At 43.5% G+C, this 17198-nt stretch overlaps 1 protein-coding gene across 1 annotated transcript in view; it reads right to left on the minus strand.

The window, feature by feature from the left end:
- Positions 1-2306: 2306 nt before the first annotated feature.
- Positions 2307-17198, minus strand: part of LOC138296717 (cytochrome P450 2K4-like) — a 304271-nt gene continuing 289379 nt past the window's right edge. Inside the window, exon 9 of the mRNA XM_069236118.1 lies at positions 2307-5989. Within this exon, the coding sequence (XP_069092219.1) occupies positions 5808-5989 (182 nt within the window). The 3' untranslated portion in view covers positions 2307-5807. The remainder of the gene's footprint in view (positions 5990-17198) is intronic.

Here is a 17198-nt window from a genome sequence, read left to right on the forward strand (position 1 = left end):
TCCTTATCTTTATATTTTGAATGCAGGGGCTGCCTGGCCGCTTGGCCCCCTGGCAACCCTGGGGGCCACTACCTCCCCAGGCCAAAAAAGGAAGGGGGATCCCTCGCAGCCTGGAACCACCTTCTCCTGGGGCTAAATGCAGAGTTTGAGGGGGGCACACAGCCCCCTTTCCAGGAGCCATAAATGGCCCTGGGGACCGCCACCCACTAGGTCCATCACCTGCTATGGGACATAGCTGGCAGCTCCCACCATGCAAAAGCAAACAAATTCCGCTTTCTGCAAGAGAGAGCTGTCAAACAGCTCTCCTTTGCAGAAATCAGGGTTTTCAACTGTCTTCCCTGCACGCAAATATGTGTGCAGGAAAGACAGAGAAAAACATCACTTCCACATGCAGGGGGCTACCTTATAAAGCAGCTCTCTGCTTGTTGAAAGTCTCCCCCGTGGTCCTGTCACTCGCTCTCTCTTCCATCCCATAATGTGATGAAAGACAGAGAGAGTGTTACAGTCATTGCAATGATCTCCTCATGCAATGACTAATAAGCACAGTAGGGAGTCACCTGTGGCGTAGTGGTTAGGATCACAGACCCTCACACTGAAAGTTGAGGGTTCTAGTCCAAGTGTGTCTGTGGTCATTTCCATACTTTAATTTGTTTTTAACTTCAAAATGTTCATAATGAAAGTTAATCTAATTCTTTTTATTTGACAAATACATATTTCTTTTAAATTTGTCCAGAAATATCTCTTTCTAAGTATGTCATTCACCAAACCCTACAAAACTCTCTCTCTCCCTTCCACTCTCTCTCAATTTCTCTTTTCAATCTCTTTCACCAGTTCACCCCCCCACTCAGACCCTTATGCACCCATTCACTCTCACCAACCCACTCACAGACCCACTCAGACCCTCGTAAACCCACTCACAGCTGCACTCAGACCCTCATGCTCGCACTCACAGACCCACTCAGACACTCATACACCCACTCACAGACCCACTCAGACTCTCACAGACCCACTCAAAGATCCACTGAAACCCTCTCTCACCCACTTACAGACCCACACAGAAACTGGCGCACCCACTCAGACACTGATACACCCACTGTCAGACCCAGACAGTCACTCTCACTGCCACTCTCACCCCTAGAAACACCCCCTCACACCTATTCTTACACCCAGAGAGACAGTCTGTGGCCAACTCCTGCAGAGCACGGCCAAACGGCTGTTTGCAGCATGGGGTTGGGTGGTTAGGGGGTTTAGTGCAGAGTCTGGCCGGAGGCCAGGCCCGTGACCTACTGCTGCTATGCACGGCCAAAGGTTGTGCGCTGCTGTAGTTGGATTAACGTATAGCTATGAAAATTACTTAACATTTTTTAAAAAATAGAAATTCACTGAAAAACCAAAGTTTACAGGGACATTATAGTTGGGAAATATCATTAAAAAAACAGAGAAATTCACTTAAAAAAACAAAGGTTACAGTGATGTTATATTTAGGCTCACGTTTTAAATGTACCAAACCATAGAAATTCACCTGTTATAGTTAGAGTTATCTCAAGTAACTATAACATGTGCCCTAAGGTAGCTATAACTCGCGCCTTCACCATGCATTGCTAATTACCACACAGATTACAGCACTCATGACATTTTTGATAACATCATTGATAACTTCTGCAATAAAAATTTTCATCAGATAACTGTGCATGGCGAGGGTGCGAGTTATAGTTACCTTAGGGCACAAGTTATAGTCTCTTGAGATAACTCAAACTATAACAGATGAATTTCTATGGTTTGGTACGTTTAAAATGTGATCCTAACTGTAATGTCCCTGTAACCTTTGTTTTTTTAACTGAATATATATATATGTGTGTGTGTGTAAATATGTAAATATACAGTGATGTATATATTTGTATAAACATAATCCTCTTTGTCACACTGCTCCTAGGATTATATGCTGCCCATTCCATAATGCCAACAATGGGTAGTTTGAGGCACACATAATCGGAAAACTAGAGAGAAAGCTGCCAGATGCATGCACTAATGTTAATCAGTGGAGCATACTGAATTGCAAGGTGAGTAGTTTTTCAAGGCAATTTTGTGTCAGGGTTGTAGAAGAATAACACAAATAAATTATTACAGTACATCTGGAGCACAGAAGTGGAAGAGCAACAAAGCAATCTCATAAAGGCTTGCTGCATAGCTCTTGAGCTTAATTCACCTGCATTAGCCAGTCACTTCAGGGATGATATAATTGTAGATGTCCTATTCTCACTTCTATGCCTCCTCATCACCAGCGAAATAACTCCACAGTCCAAGAGTGGGTTCAGGAAAGGCATTTATTAATCATAAGGAAACCGTGCCATTAACACCCTCACTGGATTAGCTTTGGGTCGAGAGGTGAGAGTGAACAATTGTAGCATATTATTCCAAAACAACGTTACAACACATTCTTCAAATGCATCTGAGCTGACAAGAGAAGTGACATCTCTAAAGGGGTGGACGAGTGCCCTTGCTATATATTTTAATATATTTGTAATTATCCAAAAGGGCAAACCTTGCTAAAGTGTGAATTATACAGCATAACAATAAGATTTAAAAAAAACACAAAAACATAAAATGACATAATCACAATTGATCAAATAAAGCACTGGCTTAAACAAGAACATCAATAGGAAAAGAAAAGAAAAAAAATACTGGAGCTTCCAATCTAAATCTACAGCATACATCAATAAAATAAATGAAGGTTTCAACTTTTTTTAAAACGAACATACTCAGAGCAAGGTTAAGTGGAAGCAACAGAGATTTCCAGACCCTGGTTGGGGCAAGTGAGATTTTTTTGAGAGTGGGAATATCAAATTGGGAAAGGAGATTCCTATGGTTAATACACAGTTTACAGGACGACACCAAGTTTCACTGAAAATCCACTGCTTGAACTGATAATGTTATTGAATAAGGTACTGTCATCCCTTATCCTTAAAGTTGCCTGTCCCCAGATTAGTCAACTTTAATGCAGCTAGAATTTAGCAACAGAACTGCCTCAACTTGATCAGCACAGTCTGATAGCAGTACTCCCTCTCATAAAGAAACCTCAACAAGCTCTAAAACATTAGCCATTTACTGGCTAGACTTATTTCCACCCTTCCTGGTGAATGTCATAAGATCATGAAAAAACATCTAGTTGCCTACTTCAACAGCAACAACCTCTTCAACACCACACAATCTGGCTTCAGTAGCAACCACAGCAATGATAACTCCTCCTTACCTCATCCTTCTGCAGCTATCTACTGCCTTTGATAATGTCTGCCACCCCGTCCTCATTCAATACCTAGATAATTTTGGGGACCAGTGCTCCGCTGGATCTTTCCTATCATCACAGGCCGTGCATAGTCGGTCATCCCGACTCCTTTCACCTGGGGCACTGCCAAACTCATCAGTGGAATTCCACAAGGATCCTCTCAGTCCCACGCTGTTCAACACCCACACACCCTACTCATCAGTATCATTTGCATCCTCAGCATGAGTCACATCCTACAAAGACGACACTCAAATCACATTGAATTAATGAACCTGCTGATGAGGGATGATGGTTGTAGCAAGGAATGTCACATTGTACAGGTAACTTGGTGGCCCCTCATACCCTCTTGAAGCACCAGAGATTTGCTTTTATTAGCATACATCAACTGCAATTAAATAACAAGGAAAGTGTGTACCTGTGCTTTCCTTGCCACCATCTTTAAATATTCTCCACCTGCATGTCTGAAGTAGTCAGATGGATGAAAAACCACTGCCTAAAGCTTGACACAGACAAGCCTGAAGTAGTCATGCTGAGTAAAGACCCCTTGCTATGGCGACCCACCTGGTCACCTGCTGATCTCAGACCCACATTCAACCAACCACCCATGCAAAGAAAGTTAGAACAATATCCAACAGCCAGCTCGCTATGAAAAACCAAGGGAATGCAGTCTCCACCACCTGTTTCTACACACTCAAGATGCTCAAGAAGATTTTCAAGTGGCTATCTGCACCCACAGAACCATCACGCAGTCTCTCATCACCAGCAAGTTGGACTACAGCAACACACTCTTCATAGGAATTATGCACAACTGACCAAAAGACTCCAGACCATGCAGAATTCAGGTACCAGACTCACACTCCGACTTCCCCCGCACCCACATCACCACACACCTCAAAGACGTCCTCTAGCTTCACACACACAAAGTGGCACTTTTCAAACTCCTAACGTACACATACAAAACCCAGCACAACTTTGGATCCACCTACTTAAACAATCATGTCAACTTCCACAAACATACCTGACACATCTGCTCGGCTGCACTCCTACTTGCACACATATCCTGCATACACAGAACCAGGTCCAGCAGCCAGGCCTTCTCCTACCTTATTCCTAAAGCCTGGAACGACCTACCCCTGCTTATCAAAATCACCTCCTTAGTTATTTAATTCCACAATAAACTGAAGACATGACTCTTCATGTAGACTTAGCACTGGCTTCAGCCCACGCTCCTCCTGCTTTTCAGTGCCAGGACACCCTACTCAGTGAGCTGTGAGCTCTACAAATACTTATTACATATTCAACTCTCTTTGACTGAGAACCGGTCTTATCAATATGAAAGCAGAATAAATAGCAAGAATTGCTTCAGTTTGAACAGGCAGATTTCCATGTCAGCCATGTGGGAAACTTTTATGAGAACCCATGAGAATATCAGCCTCGGTTGGTCTAACATTGTATCTCTTTAGTGCCCCTGATAGATGTAATTAAAATATCATTTATTGTCACCCACACGTTGGTACTGTAATGATGTGGTGAAAACTCCGAAACACACATTTAGTTGTTCTTATATTCCTATTGTGGTCAGTTATATTAGCCCAAATTATGAGTTGATGGGCGGAATTCCCATGTGGAATTCTGCTCCTTTTGGTCATGACTGACTCGGTGTCTCTGCATCTTTTATCCTAAGTGTGGAAACACTGGACCTGATTTTTGCTAACTGGAACAAACGGCCAGTAAAATTGCTTTACGTTTTGGGCTACTACAGCAGCCAAGCCTTGCCCACAGCTCCACCCCAACTCCATCTACTACAAGGGGGAACTTATGGTGTTCTGCTGTCATTATACTTCTTCCTTTGCCCTCCCCTATTCACCCATCCCACCTCCCTCGCCCCGGCCTCACCTGAGTAGGTAGGATGTGTGTGTGCTAAACCCCATGGAAGACAGAATAACTTTTGGAATTATATCAGGTGAATCCAGGTATGCGCAGGTATTACCCACTGCTAGAGTTTTAACTGGTAATTACAGGAATTCTATGCAGAGATTTTTTCAGTTAAAGGTATTTGGTGCAATAGTGTCTGAGTGAACTTGAAATACACGAGCCAACCCCTTTCTAAACTGACATAGTAAAACTGGGTAGGAGTCACTCATCTACACCTAAAGGAGCACATCACTTCTAAAAATCCTAATGTAATAAGAATAAAAGCCATACCTTTTAAGAGGTAACATGCACTGTTGAGCTTCCCATATGTTCTTCAGGCTTGGGTGACATTTATCCGGTGTTGTATCACCAGATCAAACCTCAAATGTCTCTATTGACCTATCAGTCTCAATATTTGAAAACATTGCTAAAATCATTCCATTCAATACAAAGTAGCTACCCAATCCATTATACAAATCAGTCTATGTCTGAATTTTTCTAGCTTGTTTGTGCCCATGTTCACTGGAAAGTAATGACTGTATACAGATAGCAAAAGGTACATATAACTCTCATAATTAATTATTGCTCCTCTTTGTGTGGTGGGTTCATTTCAAGAACGTGCTATTGCACAAATCATATGTGGCATTGGTGGGGTTGTGAATCCCTCTGCTGGAGTGAGGTCCAAATCAGTTACACCAGGAGCTAGGCAGAAGTTGAACTTCTGCAACAGGCTTGTAAAAAAGACGAAGAGCTCCATTCTAGCAAGAGTCTCACCAGCACAAACCCGTCGACCTAGAGAAAAACAGATTACAATTATGTGTATATGTTAAACCAGCAATTCAACTATAGTAAATACATTCAAAACTAAAGGTATGTCAGTGAAATGTAATGCTTAATTTGAGCAGGTAGTTGCAGGTGGGGCCCACAGACACGTATTTTTGGAGACCAGAACCTACTTTCCTCCTCAGACTTTGACACAGAGAAAGAGAGAGGAAAACACACAAGGGGGAAAGAAGGAGGATGTGAAAGATGGAACAGCCATGACAACAAGAGAGAACATGGATGAGAAAGAATCTGCAACAACGATTTAAAAGGAGCAGGGAGTGCCTGCTTATCTATTAACGAGGCAGGAGTTTGACCCAAGACTATGCAGCCTCAGTACTTAATCAGGGCAGATTTAGTTAGCATTTCTGTCCCCCTTGCATCACTCAAGGCGACACTGGGCAACTTTAAGGCTTTTTTATGATTTACAAAGCCACGCAAGGGCTGATTTGCATGGCCTTGTACTGAAATTAACACAAATTAGCAACTTGTGCTGCATTACATTTCTTGGTGTGAGGTGTTCCATGGGTGCAGCATAGGTCTTCCTGTACATTCATCCATGGATTTCATGAAATTACAGATTTACTAAGGCTTGTAAAGCTGGGATTTCATGAAACTTGTACGCCTACCACAGAGAGGCATAGTGAGGGACAACAAATTTCTTCTCCTTGTTATTTCCTCTTTCAATTGTTTTTGTGCAGAAAGGTATCCCTTTCTGCACAAAATCATTCCTGTCCATAATCCAGGCACTATTGCACCTTGTGCACAGCCTCAAGTGCACCAGCACAAGGAGAGAGCTGAAGAGTGCTGCTATATTTTAGTAACTTTCAGCTCTCTCCGATTCACACAGTGCAGCAACTTGCCTTGCTGCACTGCGTTGTGTGAATTCTTAATAAATCTGCTCCTTTATCTTTTCTACAAGTTAAGCACTGGTGAAATGTAGTTTTATGTCAATGGAGTCCACTGGTTTTCCAGTTCACTGCCCTGTGCTCAGACATTAAGGGCCTGGTTTATATTTTGGTGGATGAAGTAATCTCCATTGGCATGGAAGAGGACTACTGGCCGCCTGCCAGATTTTGAAATGACTGCTAGGCTGGCAGTAATTTCCAAAGCATTGACAGGAACCTCTGATGAGCAGCAAAAACTGATTTTTAATTCCTCCCATCTCAATTAGATCGTCCGCATTAGCAGTCTGCCTTCGACAAGCCTTACTCCACAAGGCCATCTGAGGGGTTTAATCATGGCAGAGAGGGAGTAGTCTCTGCCGTGATTAAACCTAAGGTCTACCTGCTTTTAAATGTGGGTGGCGTACCATGTCCTTGGCAGTATGTATACCCCATTACAATACTGCCTATACGCGACTACAGTGTAACTGCACAACATTTACCACTTACTTCCACTGGGCAGTAACTCCCTGCAGAGGTGGCCTGTGAAAAGGATAGAACTAGTCATTTTAATGCTTGTCCACCTATTTCCACCTGTAGTGCAGTAAAGCACTGGATAGAAATCTAACTTCCTAGTGAAGTAGATGCAGCGTTGTGCCACCTTTCTTATAAGGAATACTGCTATGTCTGGCAAAAAACGAGTCTTTCAATAGGCAGTGCTTGCACTTGAACTACCAGCTTTTTCGAATATTTTTATCGTAGATGCAGATTTCCGTAAGAAATACTGTACAACAGTTAAACAGTACATGAGCAGTTAGCATTTTTGGATGGAATCTGCAGAGAAGGTTCTGAATTTGATGGGCGATGCATGTTCAACAAAAACAAAACAATGCAAAATTAATTTTTCACATATACATGTTTAAATGTCAGATATATTGTAGAAGTGTAGTTAGTATCCGTTTAAATCACTTAACTTCTTGTAATATGAAGCATTAGTGGGAGGTAATCTTCAACTGACAGACAGGGCACATTTTATCAGGTATGTGTACAGGGTAGTCACTAAGTAAGCAGACTGAAATTCCAATGATACACATGGAGTTTTAGACATGACCAGGAGTTTAATGTCAGCTGGTCAGAGGTCATCAAATAAGATTTTTCGTGTCAGCACTGAAGTACCTTAGACTGGTGAGGAGTTGTATAAGCCTTTGAAAGCCGAGATCACCAGCTTGCGCGAGCCCTGTTCTGACACGTTCTAGTGCCTCGTTGCCAGTTGTCTAAGGTCTGGACTGAGTGTAAAGTACCTTCTGTCAAAGCTTAGGATCTTGCCAAATGGAGGAAAAGAGTAAAAGAAGGAATTCCCAAGAAAACTCCTACCGTGGTCAAATTTGGTCGGCAAAAGCAAGAATATCAGAGTCCCTGATTTATGACGGTCCCTTAAAGAAATCTCAATATCCTACCAACATCTGCGCTCAAGACAGTGGTCCATCAAGCATTGGATTATTCCAACTCGCTTAACTTCTGTTTAACTCAGTATCTTGTCAGGTATCTTCAAGTTGCAAATAATGGCGCTGCCTTGCTAATTTTAAATATTCCTGGGCAGCAGTCTGTAGCATGGCATCTTAAATCTCTTCACTGCCTCCTGGTGCATAATTTAATCCTGACACATCGTGCATTCCGCAAGAAGGGACCTGCGTACGTGATGGACAGGCTTCCTCCTTATCGCCCAGAGACTCAGGCCCATATTTATACTTTTTGACGCTAAACTGCGCTAACGCAGTTTAGCGTCAAAAAATTTAGCGCCGTCTAACGCCATTCTGAAGCGCCATGCGGGCGCCGTATTTATGGAATGGCGTTAGCCGGCGCTAGCAGACCGGCGCTGCCTGGTGTGCGTGGAAAAAAACCACGTAGACCAGGCAGCGCCGGCGTAGGGGGAAAATGGCGTTAGGGCGTCTTAAAATGGGGCAAGTCAGGTTGAGGCAAAAAAATCGCCTCAACCCGATTTGCGCCATTATTTTCGACGCCCAGACGCCATTTAAATGACTCCTGTCTTAGTAAAGACAGGAGTCATGCCCCCTTGCCCAATGGCCATGCCCAGGGGACTTATGTCCCCTGGGCATGGTCATTGGGCATAGTGGCATGTAGGGGGGCACAAATAAGGCCCCCCTATGCCACCCAAAAAAAAAAAAAATATGTCAAAAATTATACTTACCTGAACTTACCTGAATGTCCCTGGGGTGGGTCCCTCCATCCTTGGGTGTCCTCCTGGGGTGGGCAGGGGTGGCAGGGTGGGTCCCTGGGGGCAGGGGAGGGCACCTGTGGGCTCATTTTGAGCCCACAGGCCCCTTAACGCCTACCCGGACCCAGGCGTTAAATAGTGGCGCAAATGCGGGGTTTTTTGACCCGCCACCTCCCGGGCGTGATTTTTGCCCGGGAGTATAAATACGGCGCATTTGCGTCGCCGTCATTTTTTTAGACGGGAACGCCTTCCTTGCATCTCATTAACGCAAGGAAGGCGTTCACGCAAAAAAATGACGCTCTTTACTCATACTTTGGCGCTAGACGCGTCTAACGCCAAAGTATAAATATGGCGTTAGTTTTGCGCCGAATTTGCGTCGAAAAAAACGACGCTAATTCGGCGCAAACGGAGTATAAATACGGGCCTTAGGATCTGCTAATGAACTTCTGTTAAAGAGCCCTATGATTTGGCGCGAAAGAAAAGAGCACCTCTCCTTTGCTTCCTTTGTCTTTCTTTAGCATGAATGAGTCTCTTTCACCTCACATTCCATTTCTAAAGAAGACTGTTTTTAAAAATAAGTGAAAGAATGGCTTTTTAGATCTGCCTACTCATCCTCTATGAGCAGTCTCTTCTTATGCAATGCCAGATGCCCTTTTCTGTAGCTGTTCTGCTATAAAAAAAACCTTCATTCATTTATTCATTCAGAGTCCACTTTGGTGAATGCATATTTTTTTTTGCTCATGGTCTACATTTAGGGCCTCATTTACGAGACCCTTGTGCCACAGGAGCGTCACTTTTAGCAACGTTCCGGCGGCGATGTGTCCTGCTCCATATTTACAAGGTGGTGTTAAGCCACTTTTCGTCGCTTAATGCTGCCTTGTAAATATGGGCCGCCCAACGCAGTTTTCTGCAGCAAAGGGGTGTGCAATGGGTGTTGCTCTCGGCGTACCCATGCAACACCCATTGGTTTTTGATGTTGCCCCAAATTTACAAGAAATCCTAAACCTAAGGCAGCGCCAAAAATTAACACTGCTGCAGTGTTAGAGTGGCGCAACGAGGTTAAATACGTTTATTTCTCCTAATTCTTTGATCTTTCTACGTCTACTGCATACTGCAGCAGACAAAGAAGGAGCAAATCGCCATTAATGATTGTTTATGTGCAGAAAGGTGCTCCTTCCTGCACATAAACAATCACTCCCGCAACGTAGGCATCCTTGCACCATGGCACAAGGGTGACTGCGTTGGCAGATGCTTTAGCAAAGGCATTAGGGGTAAACACACGGATATAGCGTATTCTTTATAATAAGGCGCATTCCTGCGTTTTGGAAATGATGCAGCTCAGCGCAGCTATATTGCTTGTGGCACCACGCTGCCCTATTTCCTAATAAATGAGGCCCTTTGTCTCACTACATATCCCAAAAGGACTGTGATGTCCTTAACCGTCAAAGCCTGTTTGAAACCTTTTCTTGACCAGTGTGTTGGGATTAAAGTCTGGAAAAAATAGCCTGTTCTTCTCCCTTTTCATAATATTTCTGGGCACAGCCACCCATAGAGCCTGCTCCCTCCACAGTGAGGAGGTAAGCAACACCATCACTGTGACCTTAGTTCCTTCCCTGGGGTGCCTCAGCTTTTGCAGGAGTTTAAATGCCACTGCTACTTTGACCTCTGGTTGTCGCCACAGGAGGTCTATCAACAGATTACCCAGCTCCCCTGTTAGCAGCTCTGAATGGACATCTGAGGGAACACTGAGCATTCTTAAAGAGGTGTTTCTCTTGACATGTCATACAGTGTTTACATTTTGTCTTCCAGACTAACTGTAACATGTTATGACACTGTATCTGATTTTTTTAGGATCTCTCAGATCTTGTGTTGCTTTCACCAATTGACATTCCAGCTTTTGCACTGCAGCGTTGTGCAGTGCTCCGTAGTTGTAACAATACTAGAAAGGCTCCCCAGCTTGGTTACACAGCTGATTCAATAGTGCTTGTCTGTTCCTCCATGTCCACATTGATTGAATTAATAAACTGGAGGAAAAGTTGACTTTTTCAATGATCAGCACTCAAGGGCCAAGCATTGCTTTCCAGGCATATTATTATACAAGAGGGGCACCATGGGTCCAGATAATTTTTGAACCTCTTCCCCAGAGTCTATTGGGGCCGGTCACCTTGAGCAGCCCCGTCCATAGCAAGTATTGTAGTTGTGTTGGGTACCTGCTGACACTCTCATTATAATTTCAGTACAGGAATACAGCAAACTGTACAGCACTGGCACTGTGATATGTGGGGCCTTTTGAAACAACTGTAAAAGATTCCCTTAGAAGCCTTTTTTCAAAATGCTCCAAAATGGTCAATGCAATGCCGTGCGTTGCACCAAACTGTGAGCTCTGAACTTTTGTGACAGACACTTCATTCCATGATAAGAGCATATGAGCGCTTGTCCTTTCATAATACTGACTGGATATTTGATTATAACAAGCACATGGAAGGAGTTGATAGAACTGATCAGTTGCTTCAAACATGCGATGTGAATCTTATATCCCATACTGGGTACAATGTTTATGTTGTCTCTTGCCAGACTACCATGTGAAGACTGATGTCTTTTCTTAACTTTGAGTTGGCCATTACCATCAATCTCTCTGCTGTAGAAGCAGCAACATCCACTTTATCTGTTGTGGGGCATGTTGAAAGGCAAAAGGAGAAACACTTTGTTAATCACATTCCCACAACAGAGAGTCAACCGAATTGAAAATGCAGAGGAAGGAGGCAGGAGACTCTACTACTGACTGCAGTTTTCAGCTAAGCCAGCTAAGCCAGGGCTGTGCTTTCAGACTTTGAAGAAGTCAAATCAAAAGTTAGGATGTGAATTCAAATGGACATGCATTGATACATACTTCCTTAGCCCACTTTCTGATTTGGCTATGCTAACTTTGGAATAATCTGAAACATTTTCACCCAAATAATGACTATAATCCATATGATTTGTCTTTGTAAATTATATTTGAGCCATTTTATTTTTACTGACAAGTAAATGGATGGTGACACTTGTGGTATGCATGCTAGCATTTTGCTTCATTTGTCTAAGAGCTTTATTTTTGGTTTGACAGAAAGGTTTTTGTCAAAACGTGCCATGTTATAGTCAATAACACTATGAAATTGACGGTTGAGACATCTTTCGAATTTTGTCAATATTATCTTGACCATTGTTGATGCTATCTTTGAGAAACCTGATAATAAGATAAAGCGCCTTCACAGGATAGGGGGCAGCATTGGCCTCAAGAATGTGCTGCTAACAAAATCAACTTTGTTGGTAAAACAAGCAGCATAATCAATTAAATAAACCTTTTTGAGACAAGTAAGTGCTAGATACCATGAAGGGTTTATTTAACATTTAAAGATCAATGCAGAAAGCAATTAATCAATATCCATAATAAAACATATGTAGGGATTTAACACGAGGCTCAGTGCAGCAGGAGGTATGACACAGAGTTAAGTCTCAGAGAAAATGTTCTAAGTCCTAAGCAAGAGACAAACTGACAAGAGTCTGCTCTCCAAGAGTCAGGGCAAACTAGATTATCTCACTTCTAGAATTAGCTCTTTTCATAATAAGATACAGAGCAAAAGTCAGGAAGTCACGGTAAAGTAAACTAAATGTTTCATAGACTGACATAATCACAGTACAGCAATATGCAACAATATCAAACTGAATAATGATAATTAATCCCTATTTCACCTAATGAGAGTACAAATCTATCTACATGCAAAACAATGGCAAACTAATACAATGGATAGGCCAACCTAGACACAGACAGGAAAGGCCTTGTATAGTTAAATTTGGAAGGAAAGCTTCCTCCGGAGTGCACAGTGCATTTTATTAATGCACATGTTGTAACATGTGATGAGAGGAGAAATGAAATCATCGACACGTAGGAATACAAGATGGAGGCAGGTGTAGTATGCGCCTAGATTAGCCAATTGTTTTTAAAAACAAGATTTTGAAAAGTGCAGTGTTTTCTTAGTACAAATTAGTTGATACTATGTGTGAGAAAACAGGGCTGATTGCAGAGGCCCCATAACTTTTTGCCCCCATTTTCCTCTTTTTGCTGGTGTTTTCCTGACTTTGATGGTGCCCTGGGTACTGCTAACCAGTCCCAGGGCCTGTGCTCTGTGTAAAATGGATATGCAAATTAGGCTAATTATAATTGGCTAAGTTAACCTACCTATAAGTCCCTAGTATATGGTAGGGCATGTAGGTTTAGGGACCACAGCATAGGTGGTGCACACCTAGGTGCACTGCTGAGGTGCCCAGTGTCATTTTAAAAGCAAGCCTGCCTTGCTGGCTGCTTTTAAATTAAAGTTATATGCAAATTCGACTTTGGAATTAAAGGTACTTCCAAAGTCTTAAACTACCTTATTTTTACATATAAGTCACCCCTAAGGTGTGCCCTATGCCCCTAGGGCTGGGTGCCATGTAACTATAAGCAGGGACTTTATAAAAATAGATTTATAAGCCCTGGTGAGGTAAAAACAGCCAAATTCGTTTTTCCCTCATTGAAGTAAATGGCCTTCATAGGCTAGAATGGGCAGACTTTATTTTAAATTTTAAAGTCTCCTTAAATGTTACATACCAAGAATTTGGTATCAAATTAATTGTTGTAATAAATCCCACAACTTCCAGTTGTTGGATTTAATATAACTTGTTCAGATAAAAAGTTTAGACTTTACCTAAAAAGTTGCCAATTTCAGCTCTGCATTGTTTTTGCTGCTGTGCTCTGATTGGCCAGCCTGCAGCAGCTTCTGCCAGGCTGCCTTGATTAGGTGTGAAGTGGCCTGGCTTCACACAAAGGAATGTGCTTGGGGGAGAGAATCTCCCCTCAGCAGATGGTGAGGCAGGAAGGGGGAGGGCTGCCAAACTGGTCTTCAAAGGCAGAGAAGGACATTTGGAGCACCCAGCAACACCCCCACATCCTGCAACCCCAGACAATTAGGTGCCCCCTTGATTAGATTAGGAGAGGGCAGGAGAGGGGTGTGTTTATGATTTTTAGCCACACCAGTGGGTGGGCTCAGCCAGATGTAACCCCCAAAAATCTGATTCATCTATGTTGGATTTTTAGAGACTGTTGCCTTCTGGGATGGATTTTTGCCACACTTCCCAGGAAGTGGTCATCACAGGGGGACGACCCTGTCCCTGATTGGAGAACCAGGGCCCCCCTGCTTTTCACCCAGAAGCAAGGATAAAACTGGCAGACCTGCACCCACGCCTCAGATCCCCTCCAGAATTCAACAAGAAAGGAACTAAAGAAGAAGAAGGACTGCCCTGCTGGACCCCTGGCCTGCACCTGGACCCTGCACTCAGAAGGACTGCACCAGCTGCACACTTGGGCTTCACCACAAGAAGGACTTTGCCTGGCTTCAACTGGTTCAAGGAGGGACTCCCTGTTTGCTACAGGTGAAAAATTGCTAAACCAGAGTCCCCTGCACCAACTCCTGAAGAAAGCGACCAGCTGACCACTGTCCAGTGGCCAAAAAGGAGTTTGCGCCAGGTGCATTCTGGGAGTTGAAGTCCGCACCCCCCAAGGACCATCACAGAACTTCTGGACCCTTGGGGTGAGCTGTGGACCCCAAAAGAACCTTAAAAGAATATCTGGGTGAAGCCCCAGAAGTTTGGAAAAGATTTGAGAATTTTTGGAAAAAAGCTCCAGAGAGGGACCGACCCGCCGCGGAAATTCTAGCCGGCTTGCCTCAACCGCGACTCGGCCTGACTTCGTGGTTCGTCCCGGTAAAGAAAAACATCCAAAAAAGAGACTAAGTCCGAAGGTAAAAAGTTGACCGGGGACCTCCCAGCCATCGTATCCGAGAAGGGCTCCATGGACGTCGGATCAAGATCCAGGTTTACCCCAGTTGAAGGATTTTCATCTCGAAAAAACGACTAAGTCCGAAGGTAAAAGTCTCCACCGAGGAAACCCACATCGCGTATCCGGACAAGGGCTCCAGGAGGTCGGATTCAACTGGCAGGTTCGTCCCGGTGAAGAAAAACTTCAAAATAAAGACTAAGTCAGAAGGTAACTTTTTAACCGAGGCCTCCTGCGACCTGTAGCCGAGCAGGGCTCCATCGCGGTCGGCCTGAAAGTTTGACTTTGCCCCGGTCGAGGTGCAACCAGATGACCCGATTGGCGCTTTTTGTTTCTAAGCGCTAGAAAAGTAATAATTCTTTAAAAATTCATATCTCCGGTTCCCCTGAACCGATTTTAATCATTTTTGTGTCATTTTAAAGATAAAAATATAAACTATTTTTATAAATTGGTTTTGGATTTTTAAACTGTTTCCTGTGTTTTATTTAATTACTGTTTTGTGATATTTGAATGCTTTACACTTTGTCTCCTAAGTTAAGCCTTGACGCTCGTTGCCAAGCTACCAAGGGTTGAGCTGGGATTAATTTACTGAGACCTAACTGTACCTATGTGGAGGTTAGTGGCTTGTTGCTAGGTGTAGGTACCTACCTGCCCTACCAATAACCCATTTTCCAACACTATGCAGGTCTTATTAATGAATCAGATGTATCTCCCACACCATCACATTCTACATATGACCTTTTGGGCTTTATGTAGTTTGGTGGAAAGGTTACTGTATCACAAACATGGCACATATCCTTTCCTTCATATTACAAGTGCATTATAGCCTATGGCACCTTTAAACCACCGGTGGGATTCTTTCCATGTTTGGGACAGGGCTTCTTGTTTTGGGACTTGAGGTATTTTCATCTCTAGCCACATGCAGTGTTTTGTGGAGCATTTGCAGTTGTCACAAGTTGGCCTGATCTCCACATTTATGTGCATTATGCACAGTACCTGTATTTCCCTTTGGGCCCTCATGTGTCCTGTATGGGTTTCCTGCTTCAGGGGTGTTGACGTGAACTGAAGCTTTACTCATGTCTCAGATTGGATCGTGTCTCAGACTGGATACTTGTGGGAGCCCATAAGTCAGCTCCATGGCCATTGCCACCTCTTTGGGTTTTGTCGTCCTTTGTGATAGGATACATCCATTGTACCTCCTCCCCCTGGCTGTACCCCTTGGCCTCCAAGCCATAGGGCTGTGAGGTCTAGCATTGCCGCAGCTTCCTTCTTGCCTAATGAAAGTCTCCCTTTATTTCTGTTGGCCTTTCCTGCATTGCTAGTTATCTTTGCACTACCTGGGACTTTGGCCTTTTCACTCTGGTGGTATGCTAGCCCTTGCTGATCCTTGATCTCTGATTGCCACGCCATTTCCTCTGGACTCTGAATGACTTGGATGCCTGCTCTGTGGCCTTGAGTTCCTATTGGGCTGTTATGCAACACACTGGGTGAGTCTTGTGAGCAACTGTGCAGTGATTCTCGTTATGACTGTGTGGGTACAGAATCCCCCATGGGAGTGCAGCTTCTATCTGTGCTCCCTGGTCAGAGTTTGCAGGTTCAGGCCCCTCAATAACAGTGTTTGTATGTTCTCATCTATGGCAGGTTGTGGTTTATAAAATTCATATTTCCTTCTTGAGGCTATATTCCTACTGATGCTGTGTGATCCTCCTCCCCTTTGTCACATCCTGCACTGTTGTTGTGGGCTGTGGTGTCCCCCTGTTTTCTGTTTCCTGGTTGTTCCTGTCTTTAGGTTTGGCCTCTGCTCAATGGTAGGTTTTGTTGTAAGGTTTACCTTCTTCCTGTAGGATACAGTCTTATATAGAAGTCACAGCCTTCAAGTGTGTGATTGTATCCCTACCAGTAAGGTATTATGGCTTTGAACCTAGCTGTCTTTGGGGTGCCTCCTAACTCACTGCAGGTAAGAGACACTGTAGCATTTTCAGCAAGAAGGAGTGGGGAGGTTTTACAGTACTACAATTATTGGCATCCTTTTGTGGCTGCTTCATTTCGGTACTGTTTTGTTCCATTGTTTCCTTGAATATTGTCTCACTCGGCTGTTGTTATGCACCTCAGTTTCTAAGTGGTTTGGGATACTTTCTTTTCCTATAGATTTTGTGTTGGTTGTCCTTGGCTTGGTTGACTTCATGGTGTCTGAGCCTCCAAGATTCTTGG

The sequence above is a fragment of the Pleurodeles waltl genome, chromosome 5, assembly GCF_031143425.1.
Source record: "Pleurodeles waltl isolate 20211129_DDA chromosome 5, aPleWal1.hap1.20221129, whole genome shotgun sequence".
Lineage (NCBI taxonomy): Eukaryota > Metazoa > Chordata > Amphibia > Caudata > Salamandridae > Pleurodeles > Pleurodeles waltl.